At 26.5% G+C, this 16,450-nt stretch overlaps 1 protein-coding gene, 1 long non-coding RNA gene and 1 other non-coding gene across 3 annotated transcripts; 1 reads left to right on the top strand and 2 right to left on the bottom strand.

Moving 5' to 3' along the window:
• Positions 1–3,582: 3,582 nt before the first annotated feature.
• On the bottom strand, positions 3,583–9,603 carry LOC145844479 (uncharacterized). The gene is made up of 10 exons (XR_014370286.1): positions 9,543–9,603; positions 7,324–7,380; positions 6,935–6,992; positions 6,344–6,428; positions 6,042–6,135; positions 5,668–5,725; positions 5,308–5,367; positions 4,730–4,809; positions 4,438–4,521; positions 3,583–4,074 (listed from the first exon to the last, which is right to left on the bottom strand). It is a non-coding gene; the product is annotated as an uncharacterized LOC145844479 (long non-coding RNA).
• LOC145845307 (small nucleolar RNA U6-53/MBII-28) lies at positions 6,203–6,302 on the bottom strand. Its single transcript, XR_014370350.1, has one exon. It is a non-coding gene; the product is annotated as a small nucleolar RNA U6-53/MBII-28 (small nucleolar RNA).
• A 5,276-nt stretch (positions 9,604–14,879) lies between the features above and the next one.
• Positions 14,880–15,506, top strand: LOC145845197 (E3 ubiquitin-protein ligase DTX3L-like). Its single transcript, XM_082952620.1, has one exon. It carries the CDS (start codon positions 14,880–14,882, stop codon positions 15,504–15,506), a length of 627 nt encoding a protein of 208 aa, XP_082808746.1.
• Positions 15,507–16,450: the final 944 nt, after the last annotated feature.

The following is a 16,450-nucleotide window of genomic DNA, read 5'->3' as shown; positions in this document are numbered from 1 at the left end:
ATAAATGTTTTTTTTTGATTAATGCACAAAAGTTTATAGTTAAATAAACGTTTTATGGGAAAAATTTCATAACAGTTAATTTGATAATATAGCACTATTTTTTATAATAATTGAAGTCTCATGATAAATACTGATAATTTTAATATTTGATTTTAGACTAGTTGAATGCATTGGAAACAATTAAATAATAATTGTAAGGTGTTAAAAATATTCTTTAAAATAACTTGTTCAAGGTACTAAGAGTTTTTTGTATTTTGTTTTCCAGGTTTTCTAATTTATTCCATTTTTCTAAAGAACAAATTTTTTTTTGTCAATTTTTAATATAAAGTTAAGTTTTAGGTAAAAAACTGTGTTGCATCTAAAAGATACTGAAATGCTACTAAAAAGTCTTTCATAACAGTAAAATTTTAAACTATATTAACAAATGTTACTGTATATAATTTTTGTATTTAATAAAACAATCTTTATTTTAAGTGTAATTTTATTTTAATACCAAGTTTGTAATTTTTCTTGAATTTACAGTTTTTTTTTCAAAAATCAAAACGTGCCTCCATAAAACTTATTTAAATCGTATTTTATTGTGCACAATGTGCTTTTGTGATTGTTATCTGATTACAAACAATTCCTGGCTAAAAACCTGAACAGACGCATTTTTTGGGCCCCATACAGTTTGCATTGCGAAAAACCAAAGTTCGCTAGAATGAAAGCTTCAAACTATCTAAAATTTAAACAGGTTGTTTTCGTTATATTCGCCAAATTCAAATACTTAGAGCTGAAAACTCAAAGGTCTCCGTTTTTAGAAGCACCTTAATGTTGGTATATGTAAATCTAAACAAATAATTTCACATATGCTGATCGCATTAAAATAAAATTGTTCCAAAAGACTAACACAAAACTAAATGGCTCACAGCTAATGAATCTCTAATTATAAAAAGAATAAATAATATTAAGTCAGTGGTAACTAGTGATGTACCGGACTCACTATCCGGGTCCGGGTCCGGCCGGATATTGCCATTTTTGTCTGATATCCGGATCCGGCCGGATTCTAATTTGAAAAAAAAGTCCGGATCCGGTTCCGGCCGGGTACTAATTTTAAAAAAAAGTCCGGGTCCGGTTCCGGCCGGATTCTAATTTGAAAAAAAAGTCCGGATCCGGGTCCGACCGGATCCTAACAGAGATCCGGCCGGACCCGGATCTAGTTAGTAAAAAAGAGCATACTGAAAAGTATTTTTCAAAAACAAACCCTGTGTAAATTAATAAGAGTTATTTTCGTCAGTTAAAATTAAACACCTACCGTGATTGGCTCATTTTCTAAACGTGACTAATTTACATTTGTTTACATTTAAACTATGAAATAAACATTTCATGAAATGCAACTCTTTACATATGTTATAAAATTGAAAACTTTGGAATACTTGCATTATTTATTGTTAGTTAAGTTAAGTATAAGTTGAGCTCAGAGAATATTTAGAGTTAATACGGTTGAATGTACGAGCCAATGAGAATCATATGACGAAATGTTTCAAACTAAATACTGATGCAACAAAACATCAGAACATGACAGGCAGTTTATATGTAAGCAGATAGTTAGTTTGGCGTGTAGCTTGAAGCAAGAAAATATCTTGAACGTTTTTTTGAATGCTTATTGTAAGTAGTGTTTTGTTTTAAAAAAGAATATTTCAACAGGTGTTTAATTGTTTAAATATTTAATCCAGGTTTATAGTTTAATAGTTTATTAAAAATTTTACAGTTTCTTGTTTACGAATAGTTTTATTTAATTTTTATTTTTTTGTTTTAAGTCTTTTGATATAGATTTAAATAGCTTCCAGTTTTTAAAGTGTTACCAAAGTAATTAATAATTTTCTTTATGCTAGTATTTCTTGTTGTGTTTTATATAAAAGATTCATCACTCAAAACTGTCGTGTCTGATTATAGAAAGTAGTCTCAGTTAGAATTTAGTGTTTGTTAGATATTAATTAGATAAGGTAGGATTTAACTATGATGGGTAGTATTATAAGTTAAGTGTACCACAATCAGTCCACAACTTTGCTACCAAATTGTCAACCTTTGCTAGCAGTTCTACTGATTGTTAGATTAAAGTAATTTTTTCAGTTTTTAAAAACCTCATTCTTACTCAGGCTTGTTTATACCCACTCTAGCTAGTTTTATTGACTTAAACAGTGGCAACCCTACTAGTTTTAAAATTTTTGGGAATTTTAGAAAATCTTGGACTGCCTCAGGCTAGTTTAGTTTTATATAAAAACTCAGGCTAGTTTTTTTTTAGATTTTGAATGAGTTTGAGCTGATCCAGTTTTGAATATTTTGTAATTTTCTAGTGTATTTTGTTCAAGAACTTGATTTCAGATTTTTTATTGTAAATAACACCTAAATTTGTAAACTTTGGGGCTAGCTGTTCTACTTATTATTAGATTAAAGTTCTTTTTTTTTCAGTTTCTAAAAACCTCATTCTGACTCAGGCTAGTTTATTCTAGTAATGCACCGCACTCACTATCCGGGTCCGGCCGGATATTGCCATTTTTGTCTGATATCCGGATCCGGCCGGATTCTAATTTGAAAAAAAAGTCCGGATCCGGTTCCGGCCGGACTCTAATTTGAAAAAAAAGTCCGGATCCGGTTCCGGCCGGATTCTAGTTTGAAAAAAAAGTCCGGATCCGGTTCCGGCCGGATTCTAATTTGAAAAAAAAGTCCGGATCCGGCCGGATTCTAATTTGAAAAAAAAGTCCGGATCCGGGTCCGGCCGGACCCGAAATTGTGGGTCCGGTACATCACTAGTGGTAACTAAAGCTGTAAAAACTTTAATATGTCACGCAACTAGGAATACAAATAAAACTTTTAAAATATTTTTACCAATCAAAGAGTTTAGACTAAAACATCTAGTTTAATTCTTAACTTAATTTTTTGTACAAAATTGTTTATCAGTGACTCACAGTGATCATTTCTTCTGTGATTCACTATTTACAGTCTACATAAGCTTTTAAGTTATTATTAAACCAGTAACATAACAAAATTTTATATAAATACTTTGAAAAATACGTTTGTTATATTCAAATCTAGCTAGCAGCAAGGCGAAAAGTTGTATGTAATAACTAAAATAAACAATATAAAATTTACAAAACAATTTTGGAGAAAAATAATTATAAATACATACATATAAGTTTGTTTAGATTTTTTATGTTACGATCGAGTAATTGTGTGGAGATAAGCTCATAACTAGCTATGCTTTATTTGATTTTTTTTAAGTAATTAAATTATCAACACAGTAAAACAGATTAATTTATTTCATACTTCAATTATTTTCATTGCTTTTTATCAATTATTAAAATTTAATTTAGTTTTAACATTAACTTTTTAGCTTATTAGAATTATATATTAAAACACTTCACTGATTTTTTTAATTGTTTTATTAACTAATAACAGAAAAATCTAAAAAGCTTTAATGTACATACAAGTTTATCACGCATTCTGATTCAAAACCCTTATTAAATAAATTATTAGAACCAAAACACATTTATGTCACAAAGTTAAAAAAATGAAAAAATATTTTAAGATGTAGTAATTTAAAACTGTGTCTAAAAGAATTATTTGATTGTTTTATTACTTAATACCGTATAATAATACAAACAAATGTTAACTGTGTCCTGGGAAGATTTAAGCGCTGTATTCAATATAAAATCATTTCATTAATTTGAAAAAAAAGATTACAAAACACTATTAATACATTTAAAATACAAAGAGTTTATTTAGTAACTTTAAACAATATTGTAATTTTATACTTAGGCATAACAACCAATAACATAGGTATTTCACTTTGTAGCAACAACAAAATTTATTTCATTGCACCAATTAAATTCACGTTAAAGGAATCAATAAAAATTTAACTAATGCCTTTACAAAAGCACTACATAAAGCGACAAAACATAAACATTTCTAAATAAATTTAAAAACTGTTAACATAAAGTATTTCGAAGAAGAAGGAGCTTAAACCACAAGTTATGTGGACGGTTCACATTCCAAAGATAAACACGAAAATTTGTTTTTTCAGTTAAAAATTACCTGCATAAAATAAATAAATGTCAAGAACGTACTGTGAGTTATGATTTATATTCAATTGATTATTTACAGTTTGTTTCAGAAGATAAATATCATCAATTAATATCTGATACCGTCCTAAGTATCATCATTAACAAACTGCTTACAATAGAAAATGCTGTATATATTTGAAATAATGCAAAGTTTAAATTAAGGTATTTTAAGTATTACAGATAAAGAAGTTAATTAACTTTTACAACTTTAAGGTTTAATAAGAATCTTTAAATTTTTTATTTCAGAATATAAAAATCGAATTTGGTTTTATTTTATATAATTTATTTATTATCTACACTTGTTAAAAGATTATTTATTTGCATATACACTTACAACTATATTGAAGCTGACATTTATATGTTATTCCAAGCAGAATTTTTTTCGAAAACTAATATTTCTAAATCCAATTTGACAAACCTTCAAAAAATTCAAATATTAAAATTGTTCTTATACATATTTAAAAAAACATTATTTAAAATTCAGCTGAAGTCAGTGGTTGAGAAGATTTAAACTCATTTAACTATAAGACAGTAATAAAACTGCAAAGTTATCAGTATTAGCATGACAAATTCATCATACCAGCTTGTAGCAAAATATAAGTAAAATTAACTATTTAACAACTAACTTGTAAGTTTTTTTCAGTTTTAATGCCAATGTCCAGTGATCAGCTTTTTTGAATGAGTTTTGAAACCAATCAGAGAGTATCTGCATTAATTATTAAAAATATGCATTTAATGAAGTATAACTAGTTTTATTTCATAAATCTATTCAGTTAACCTGTTCACATTAACTATAACTTATTTAAAATATTTAACTTTTCATAGAAATTTTAACATAATTATTAATACTTAAGCTGAAAAGTTAAAAATCTAAGTATATAGATATGTATTTAACTGCGATCAAATTTATTGCAATTATTTCAAGCAGAATTTTTACTCATGATTGGTACAACAGTTGATAGCCAAGAATGTAGTTACTGGTGAGTAAACTGCCGGCTAAATTGTAAAAACAGAGTGATATTTATCTTTAAAACAATCATGATATATTTCAAAACATTTGTAAAAAAATATTTAACCTTCACAAACTTATTAATTTTTAAATTATACTTATATTCATAAATTTTGTTCAAGTAATCATGTTGTATTTAATATCTACTTTAATATTTTCTATTCATTTAAAAATATAATTATTTCAATATTTAACCTTGTTCGTTTTTTTTTTTGATATTCTATTTTCATCATAACAAAACATGGAATGAAAAGTCTGTAAATTTATTTTACAATTCAATTTGGTGAATTAATTACAAGAATACTTTTTACAAAAGAATAAATTGTCTCAGGTTCGGTTAAAATCGATCATTAAGTTATCACACATAAACTATTACAATGAAGATTTATTTTAAAAAAATTATTTAACATATTATAAAAAAATAAAAGATATATTATTGACAAAATAATCTGCACTGCAATAATTTTGTGTAATTTGTTATCACTGCGCCGTACTTTGTCATCATCTACAATTATTTAATACTTAAATAAATATTAATCATATATATCAACTAACTTGATCAAGTAAGTTCACTCTTGAAAACATCAGTTAAAGTATTTCTGTGGAAAAATTCCTGTAAAGTTTAAATAAATTATACAAACATATTTCTTTATTTGTTTATAATCATGAATATTTAAAGTTTGTTTCAGAAGATAATTATCATCAATTAATATCTGATACCGTCCTAAGTTTCATCATAAACAAACTGCTCAATAATAATAAAAATTCATTATTTATCAACTATATTTTAATGTTGTCTACACATCTTTGTAAAAACTTTTTTAATTACTAATAGATCATAAGAAATAAAACTTTAGATTTTTTAAATCTTAACTTAAATTTCCATATAACAAGACAAATTCTTATAAAATTGACAATTTCAAACTAACATATGGTTTCAATAAAAAAACATTTACATTTGATTTTGATCTAAATTTATCCAATGGTGGAGAAGTTGACTTTTCTTGGTGCAATTTGACAAACCTTAAAATAAATAGTTCAAACTTATCATTTATATTTAAAATTAATCTCATGAAATATTTAAAATACAGCTGAAGTCAGTGGTTGAGAAGATTTTAACTCATTTAACAATAAAACAGTAATAAAACTGTAGAGTTATCAGTATTAGCATGACAAATTCATCATTTCAGCTGGCAGCAATATATAGATACATTTAGTTATTAAAACTTACTTGTTGATATTTCCAGTTTTGTTGTGTAAGTGCAATAGGCAGCTCTTTTTTCTGATTGAAACCATAGTATATGATTGAAGATAATCTGCTTAAAGTATTTTTGATAAGCTACTAATTTTATTTGTTTCCTTATTTCAAAAATTAAAGCTAAAAATTAAAAAATAAGCTAATTATTTGTATTTTAGCAAAGTTAATTACATCTGCTTTAATTAGACTTAAATAAGGATTACATAAAACTTCAACATTTTGTGGATGTTTAATAAAAAATATTCATAATAAATTGAGAACTCATATATTTATTTATGTATCTTGCTTTATTTAACTGCAATCGAATTGATTGAAGTTATTTTTAAGCAGAATTTTATTTGTGATTGGTCTGACAGTTGATAGCCAAGAATACAATAACTTTTTAAGTAAACTTGTTATAACAATCAATTAGTAGAAAAAAATGAAATTAAATTTATTTTTTGTCAAAACATACTGATATTCATTTACCAACTTTGTAAATAATTACGCTAAATACATACTAATATGCTTGAAGGACTTTTTCTTAAATAATATATTACTAAATAATTTATTGTGATACCTCACCTTTCTAATACTTTTCTATTTCATCACAACAAAACACAACCATGTACTTGCAGAAGTCCTGCAAAAAAATTATAAAATTGTTTTTTACAAAGTAACTGCAAGAAATTGTTTTTACTAACAAATAGATTGTCTCAGGTTCGGGTTATAGCAATCATTCATATATCACACAAAAATTATTACTATGTAGATTTATAAAAAAATAAAATGTTATTGAAATTGTAATAAAAAACATTAAGATAATTAATTATTTTAAGTAGTTTTTAAAACTGTTAACAACATAAAATCTGCATTGCAATAATTTCGTGTAATTAATTATCACTGCGCTGTACTTTATCTACATCTAAAACTATTCTATATTTTATTAATTTCAATATTACAAACAAACTGACTTGAAAAATAATCAGCACATCAAATTAAACCAGTTCATATATTCAGTTGACAAATATCTGTTAAAGTTAAATAAATAATACTAACATTATAAGATTATTATTTTGTATACATAATTATTTAAAGTTTATTTCATTGTAAATTATCAACAACAAATATCTTTTACCGTGATTTTTGTTCAAAACTCCAGGTTTTTCCAGGTTTTTTTCAAAATTTCTCAAATTCCTGGTTTTTTCTAGGTTATTTTTGCCTAAATTGTCAAATTCCAGGTTTTTCCAGGTTTCCAGGTAAAGTGGCAACCCTGTATGTTTACATAGACATTATCAAAAGTTTTTCATGTAGCTACTAAGATAAAGACAAAAAATTCACAAAAAATAATTGACATAACTCAAGGACAATTTCAGAAAGTTAAATATCATAATATTGTTACTAGAATCTTTAAACTAAATAGGACACCATGGAACAAGGCTTTTAAAAAATTTTAATAGCTTGAAATTGTCAAATCTAAAGTCACAGCTCAAAGAGACAGCAAAGTTTGATTTATACAACTTTCAACATATCAGAAAGTAATCATTAACTTCTATTTAAATTCTGAGCTTTTTTTTAAATACTAGTATCAGTTCAAGTGCAAAACTGTAAATAAACAATTGTATTTAACTTTTTAAAACCAAACCTTTGATTTTTATGAACTTTTAAATTCATACAGATAGTTGAAGTTTTGGTTGTATTTAAGCAAATTTTTGTTCTTTTATAAGTGAACTATTTTCATTTTGATATAGAACTACTCAAAATTTTGAAACTTTTAAGCTCAAAATACAAAGTTGTTTTTAATGAAAAATATTAGAGTAAGTACTGACATTTTATACTAATAAGTTGATTTAAAAGTTACAATTTAAAGTTGAAATGACACACTACATAATTAACTTAAAGTATTAAAAAATAGATCTTAGCATTGGTAATCTTAAAAATTAAACTATGTTACTAAGTTAAAAAGACAACTGAAGTAAAAACTTTAAGGTAACTAATTATAAACTTAAAGGGTCAAACTCTGAAATTTTACTTTAGTATCATATCAACTTTTCTATAAACATTATTTTAGTAGTATTGTGGCAATAAAGCATAGTAAGAATAACATGATTAGCTTTATAGAATGTAATGGGTAAACATTTCTAAAAATCCAATATCTAAATAAAAATATTACAGTTAGAAGAGATAAACTATATACAACCACTTTTTTTACTATTCTTCACACAGTTTAGAATTTTAAATACTATAGTGGTTTGAAACAACTTATACCATGCTAATAACTGGTGAAGTTCCTTTTTTATTTTTGACTTTACCAAAATTAAATGAAAATTCTAAATTCTATGATGATCATGTTACTTTTATAATTAAATTCCTGCAATTTCTTGTGCTAATATCTTTAGCACATTATCAAAAGGTTAAACAGTAAAATTTTACTCTAGACTTAATTCACTCAACATTTAAATTCACAACTGAACATCCAAAACTTTGGGTAAAAGATTCATAAGTAGTTTGAAAAAAAGCAATTAATTATATAATTCTAATAAAGTTCTAAATAAGATGTAAAATTACAATACTAGCTTTGGTTGTTTTTGTAAAATGCTTAAAAAAATACTTTTGAATGTTAAGTTGAACAATATTACCTGCATTCAACTTATAACAAATCTGCCCTGAAGTAGTTAAGTCATTAATTTTATTGTGAAATAACTTACATATTTGAAATTATAACTTAAGTTAATGTACAACTAATTAAGGTTATGGTTAACTTTAGGTGAGCACCAATATCCAGCTGAAATTATAATAAATTTAATGTCTTATTTAATCATAATTTTAGGCTAAAAATTTATCTTTTAGAAATACATGAACAAAATCAAACTCATATATCATAAAAACTTATATATTTAATTTATTTTATTTTACAATATAAAGTGCTTATACCAATACAATAATTCATATTGATCATGATATTATAAAATAAAATTGAATAAAGACTTTAGTTTATAATATATTAATTTACTTCTTACTATGTATTTATATAGTTTGTTTAAAACAAAGTATCATTTTTTAGCCTAAAATTATAGTTAAATAAGACATTGAAAGTATTATATTTTCAATTTAATATTGGTGCTCACCTAAGGTTAACCATATCCAAATATTCATATACATTTAAATATTTCAAGTACAAATTTGTACTCACCTGAAATTATTAAGATTCATTTCTTTATTTAATCTGTGGATTGTGCAAACCTCTGGGCTTAATAGACACTCATTGTTATCCATTAGATTTATATTTTTGTTTTACTAGAGGATATTTCTTAAAGTACATTTTAGGCGGAAACATTGATTAATATAAATTCTTAATTTTATTCAGCATTAATTTTTTAACCTCTTTTAAATATAAGATTTAAAAGATGTAAAGAAAAGTTAAAGTAAAAAAAATTATAAATCCAACTTTAAGCTTAAATAAAAATTTAAAATTATTTTATTCATATCACATCAAAAAGCTCGCGTGAACTCACTGTGAGGACAAGCTCTAAAAGAAATATTTACTTTTATACTTTAATACATTTAATAGTTAGTCGCTGTATAAGTTAATGGGAAACCAAGTTATAGAGGTCAACCGTAACTTTAATTAAATACTTTTATGCAGAGTTGCCAGTATTTCAGTAATAAAAAATTCTGAACACTAAATATTTAAACCATTAAATAAGTTATTATTTTATGTTTGATTAGTTTTTATTGTTTTCTCTTATAAAGCTTGGCATTTGTGTTTAAATTCGTTTAGTTTTTTTTTCAAACAAATATGGCTCACTTAAACACATATACTAAGTTATTTGGTGTTACTGTACTATACTTATACAATATAGATGACAATAGTTTTTGTTTTAATTATTGCATATTGAAATTAGAAGACACCGTATCTTTCAACCAACTCTTATTGGAACTTCTTGTAATTAAAAGTTACAGTTTTTCCATCTAATTAGATTTATCAAAACTTAAAACTTTAGATCAACAAATATAAATGCTATTTTCTTTATTTTGATGTAAAACATTGTGCAGTTGTCAGCAATTAAATGTTCATTTTTAAACAAAAGTTTAAAATAAATACAGTACTTTATATACCGAAAAATGAGAAAAGTCTTTTTACACTTTTCTTTTTAATTTTTTACAAAAATAATAAAATTAAATTATCAAAAAATTAAACAAGAATTAACCAATTCGTTAAAATAGCTGCGATGAGAGTGTAGTCGAAAATTATCCGTTTGCATTAAAAATTTTAATTTTAATTAAAAAAAACGTTTATTAAATACCCATAAATCTTTGATTTTGAACTTTTGCTCTTCAGCACACATAGCTAAAATAAACACAAGCAGCTAATACTCGCAACTGTATTTATCAAATTGTTTTACATGCAATGATTATGTGTAGAGAAGAGAGGATCTTATGTGAAATTTTAATTCAAATTACAGCTGTTAGCGAAAGTTATATGGTAAGTTTAAAAGACAATAAAGTCAAGACTTGCATTTAAAAAGCTTTTAAAGAACAAAAAGGTTTTTCAACTGGTGCGCTTGATTCAAAAGCTGCTTAAATGGCAGTTGTATATAAAGCGTTTTAATAAATAAAAAAGTTGTATTAAAAAATAATATTTTATTCAAAACGTATATTTAAAAAAAATTGAACAATTTAGCACTAGTAACTATTTAGTAATAATAAAATCCGAAGACTGTAGCTCATACAGATATACTTATTAATAAGTGTATAAATACTTAGTTATGTTTTACAATAAAAAGTACTATACATAATAGTTAACATTTGTCTAATTTTATAAAGAGTTGTAATAGTTAACAAGTAAGTGAATGATCTTTTATAAGACATATTAAACATGTACTACTCCTCTTAAAAGTCCTAAATCCGCCCCTAAATCAAAACTTGAATGAAAGACCTATTGAAAATTAATTATAGTCCCTGTTAAGTAACACATTTCAAAATTATCATTCCTGTGATAATAAGTATAAGTAAGTATTTCTTTCGTTGAAAAACTTATTTTGTAGACACATATTAAGATTTGTTTGTATAAATTTGAGAACAGGTTAGGATAGTTGTAAATTAAATCAGGATTGCCAAAAAACTTGCAAGCCTGGAAGAATCTTGAAAAACTGGAACTTGACAATTTTGGCAAAAAAAACTAAAAAAATCTGGAATTTTAGACTATTTTAACATGTGAAGTTACGAAATTTCGATTAGATACGAAAAATCTATCATAAAGAAAAATATTTTTTGTATTATATTTTATTTTTCATTAAAAACAACATTTGAAGTATCTTTCAGAAGATACTGGAAGAAATTCAGAAAGCCTGGAAGAAATTTACAAAAAACCTTTGGCAACCCTGCTAAATTTGTATGAATAAAAAAATCTAATGTTAATAAGAAATATTGGTTTAGTAGGTAAGAGGAAACCTTTTTTTCTACAAACTAAAAGTTAATTATTTGTTGTGGATTTAAATGATGAGTTTTTCTTAAGCAGCTTAATGTATACAAAGTTCTTACAAAAAGAATAAGTTTTGTATCTAAAAAATTGCAGTGTTTACTGAATATATTCGTGTAAGTTTTACTTATGAGGTTTTGTATAGTGAAGGTTATGAAATTATATACATTTCTGTTAGTTTGTATGATTAACTAATTGAATTGTAAAACTGTTACTAAAAACTTCTAAGCAAATTAGTAGAATCTTATCTTGTTTATAAATCTTAAAGTTCTAAGTTCTATTACAATGCACTTGCACTACAAATTGAGGTCATAAAATGAAACTTGGGTTACTTTTTCTTTAGCTTCTTAGTTTAGTTTTTTTTTACTTTTAACATACGATAAAGTGAAATACTACTTGTGTGTTGTAAATGCCTATTTGAGCCTTTTAAACTTTTAAATTATTTTAGTTTTATTTTTTATTCAGATTAGGTACTTGTCAGCTTGGTTAATTTAGTAGTTTGTTGTAAAGTACTTTTTATTCTGGAAACTTTTTATTGAATAAAAGGGTCCACAATTTTTTTTATTTTACATTTTGAGAACTTTGTTTATGTGTTTGAACAATATTAAGTTTTATAAAACATTTAAGTAAATCATCATTGGTTCATTGCATTTACTTGGCTAAAAGTTTTTATTGTTTGACCAATTTAAATAAACAAGTCATAAAATTCAATATTCATTACAGTTATATGTTGTTAAGTTTAAAAGTATAAATGTAAATTCAAATTTCAACAAGTAAGTTTAAAAAGGGAAAATAGCAACTAGCTAATATCTAAATCAGGGTTTCCCAAACTTTTTTGCAAATGGCCCCCTTTAAAGAATTTGAAAAAGCAATGGCCCCCTTCAACAAGATTACTCTTTTTTTTTGCTCTTCATCTGCAACTCAAGAATATCTAGTGTAAGTTTCTAAACTACCATAAAATACACATAAAACCTTTTTTTTTTGCTCTTCATCTGCAACTCAAGAATATCTAGTGTAAGTTTGTTTCAAGTTATGGCCTCATGCCCCTGTGGCCCCCCCTGTGGCTCCTTTACTGCTCGTGGCCCCATGAGTATCTGTCATGGCCCCCTAGGGGGCCACTTGGCCCACTTTGGGAAACCCTGATCTAAATGTTAATTGTTATAAACACTTCAGAAGTAAACATAAGGTTTTTAAATAACTTATAGTTAAAACCACAAAGAAGAAAAATTAAGTTAAACAATCAAAACTTAACTGAAAAGAAGGAAGGTAAAAATAAAGTATTTAGAAATAAGTAAAATAAACTTTTTAGTGAAAACTTAAAGTTTTTATTACTGTTTACATAGTCAATTTTTTTAAGCACCAATAATATAAAATGATTTTCTTATAGTTTAATAAATAAAAAGTGCTTTCCTTCCTTAAGTTTTTCATGTAGATTATTTAAAATAAAAATCAATTGTATATCTTATTATTAACTATTTTATAAAAAAAAAATTCATGTTTATATTGCTAGCTAATCACTCAAAAAAAGTAATTATTCAAAAGTTTTATAACAATACTAAATTTTTTTGTAAAGCTTCATGATATTTCAGAGATTAAAGCAGTTTTTTAAGAAGTGTAATTCCATTTCAATAACAATGTTTATAGCAAGCTACAAGATTAAACTACTATTTTATTTTATTTCAGAAACCTGTTTTATATTACATTAATCTATAAAGAGATATAAAAATACTGTAAAAATGAGGTAAATTATAGCAAATAAGTAAAACACGATAGCAACTCTTTCTTATACTGTTGTTTAATGAAAAAAATTATACAAAATCCAAGTCATTAAATCCAGCTTTTTATAGAGCACTTTGCTTTGTCTCTCTCATTTGCTCTATACTGGCAGTAAGTATTAAACTAACTTTGGCAAATTAAGAGACCTCAAAAATCTATAAGATAAGTGGATATATTGTAAACTTTTAGACAGTTTTTCTAAGTATAGTATTTGCAAGGTTATATATTTAAAAAAAAATTCTAGAACTAGTAAAACTTGTGGTCACTTTTGAAATTTAGTTACTTAAAAGTAACTGTGTTTTATTGAATGATGATTTTTAAGACCCTCCAATATTAAAGAAATATATATAAAAAAAGAATTTATATATCACTGTTCTAAACTTTTATGATTATATTAGCTTAAGACTAAGATTACTACAAAGTTTTGAGTTTCAAGCCTTCATGTTTTTGCCAGAACAACTTGAATGGCTAACAAGTGCTCAAAAATGTTTAGTTAGTTAAAGTTATTATTTAATTTTTCTATGAAAAACATGGTTTTAAACTAAATAATTGTCTGTAAAATAAAATTTAAAAGTGTAAGATATTAGTACAAAAAACTCATTTGAAAATGGATGCTTGATTCATCGAGTTTTGTTTATTTGTGCTTAATGCCTTTTGTTTTTATATTAGTGGTACGAAATATTCTTTTAAAATTATAATACATCATACAGTAGTATTTATATTTACATACCAAGATTCACAATAAATTATCAACTAATTGAGTATTTCATCCTGAACAAGACGTTAAAAGGTATCCGTGGTGTGCGACTCAATACCCGAAAGGTTTTTCGTGCACCAGGTCCTAGGACCAAGTATTTTGAGCGTCTTTTTTCGTCGTTCAGTAAACTATTATCATACTTGAAGATTTAGCCCTTTCCATATACTACTTTTTATTATTTTTAGCAGCAATAAGATCAATACTACATCAAAAAAGCATCAACTTAATAACTATCTTAAATATTTTTTATAAATACCGTTGAATGTTTTCAGAACTTTAAATTTTATCTATAAAATATGTCTGACAGAGACCAACTGATTTCACTTACAAGAAATGAAGCTCCCCGTAAAAAGGGTATTTTACGGCAGATAAGTAAAAAGTTCGAAAAACTGAACATATTTGGCACTCCTAAACCATCTCAAAAGACTAACTTATTACAAGTTTTAAATGGACAGAAAAACAAAACAAAAAACTTCAAGTTCGAAGAAATAATTGCGAACTTTGAAGAAGACAACATGTTCGAAGGATGCGATAACATTGAAGGTGTTGAGATAATCCTTGCAAATGAGAGCAAAAGCGGTTCTTGTCTTGTTTGCGCGCAAAATGTAAACGACAGAATGTCCACGAAAGCCACGTGCGCCCGCTGCACCAACTCGTTCCACTTCAGATGCTTGAATGACTTTCTCGACATCGACAATAAGTGCCCCGGATGCAGCAACGTCATCAACAACATCAGCGGACCGTGTCCAAATGGGTACATGTCTGTTGCTAGGGAGCGGGGGATGTCGTGCGCGGGGTATAACGAATGCGGCACTTTGGTCGTCAAGTACGAGCTGCTCCCCGGCAACCAGAGACCCCATCATCCAAACCCGGGGGCCGGTTACCAGGGAGACACTGTGATCGCGTTTTTACCCGACAACGACCAGGGCAGAAGAGTGTTGGGGTTTTTGAAGAAGGCTTGGAAGCTGAAGATGACTTTCGGTGTGGGGACATGCCCCGTGTCCAGGCTGAACGACGTGGCGGTTTGGAACATCAGCCACAAGACGTCACGGTTCGGTGGACACCATGGTTACCCGGATGCAAGCTACCTGGAGCGTGTCGTGAATGAAGTACATGCCCTCGGTATAGATGTTGATGATTAAATTGTTATTGTAGTAAATAGCTAAATAATTAATTAATGTATGTTTTAGATCAGTGTTACTCAGCATACTCTAAAGCTGTGCACAGTAAATAGACAATGAAATGTTTTTTTTTATGTTTTGAGTTTCTTTTAATAGATTTTATAAATTGTCCCATTTTAAGACATTGCTCAATTTACTCTAGAGGAAGAGATTATTTAAGTACAATAATATATTTATTTTTAATAAATGTTGTATAACAATAGTTAACTAGCACATTTGTTATAACATTTATATATAAGTTAAAAACTAATAATTGTTTATAACAGCCTTTTCTTATATAAAAAACCAAACCATTCCGAAAATATTATTTCACCTCAATAATTTTTATTCCTACAATATTATAGTTTCTATGCACAGGTGCACACCGTGAGAAAAAAAGTTTTACATGATTTTTTTTTGCTAGTTGAACTGATAATACAGTGAATTTTTTTTTAACTAGTAGTCGACTGCTCAAGCATACTTTGTGAAATTTTATAATTGGTATAACTTAGGCTCTAGTATTGCACCTTGGTCTTTTTTGTTAATAAAAAAATCTAAAATATCTAGCATAACAAAATATCTTATATACTACGCAGTTAAAAATTTAGTGAAGGAATTAGCTATGTTATAACTTTTATCATTTGTGAATTTTTAATATTAGAAATCAGTGATCTAGTTGTACCTTTTTATTCTAACTTTATAATTTTATAAGGATTTTTAAAACAATTTAATCCAGTGCTTCTGAAATGGGGTTCCGCGGAACCCTAGGGTTCCGTGACGCCTCTCAGGGGTTCCGCAAAGCTTTTTGAAATTTAAAAAGAACATTTATTTAATTGAACATTTTATGTAAAAATAAAATTAGGGGTTCCGCGGAAAAGTTGAACTTTGGAAAAGGGTTCCGTCACTAGAAAAAGGTTCAGAAGGAC

The sequence above is a fragment of the Thalia democratica genome, chromosome 9, assembly GCF_965202585.1.
Source record: "Thalia democratica chromosome 9, ktThaDemo2.hap1.1, whole genome shotgun sequence".
Classification (NCBI taxonomy): Eukaryota; Metazoa; Chordata; class Thaliacea; order Salpida; family Salpidae; genus Thalia; species Thalia democratica.
This window is presented reverse-complemented; position numbering and strand designations above follow the sequence as displayed.

Bases quoted from the DNA above. Each gene is read 5' to 3' on its own strand.
- LOC145845197 (XM_082952620.1), top strand. From the start codon at position 14,880: ATGTTCGAAGGATGCGATAACATTGAAGGTGTTGAGATAATCCTTGCA.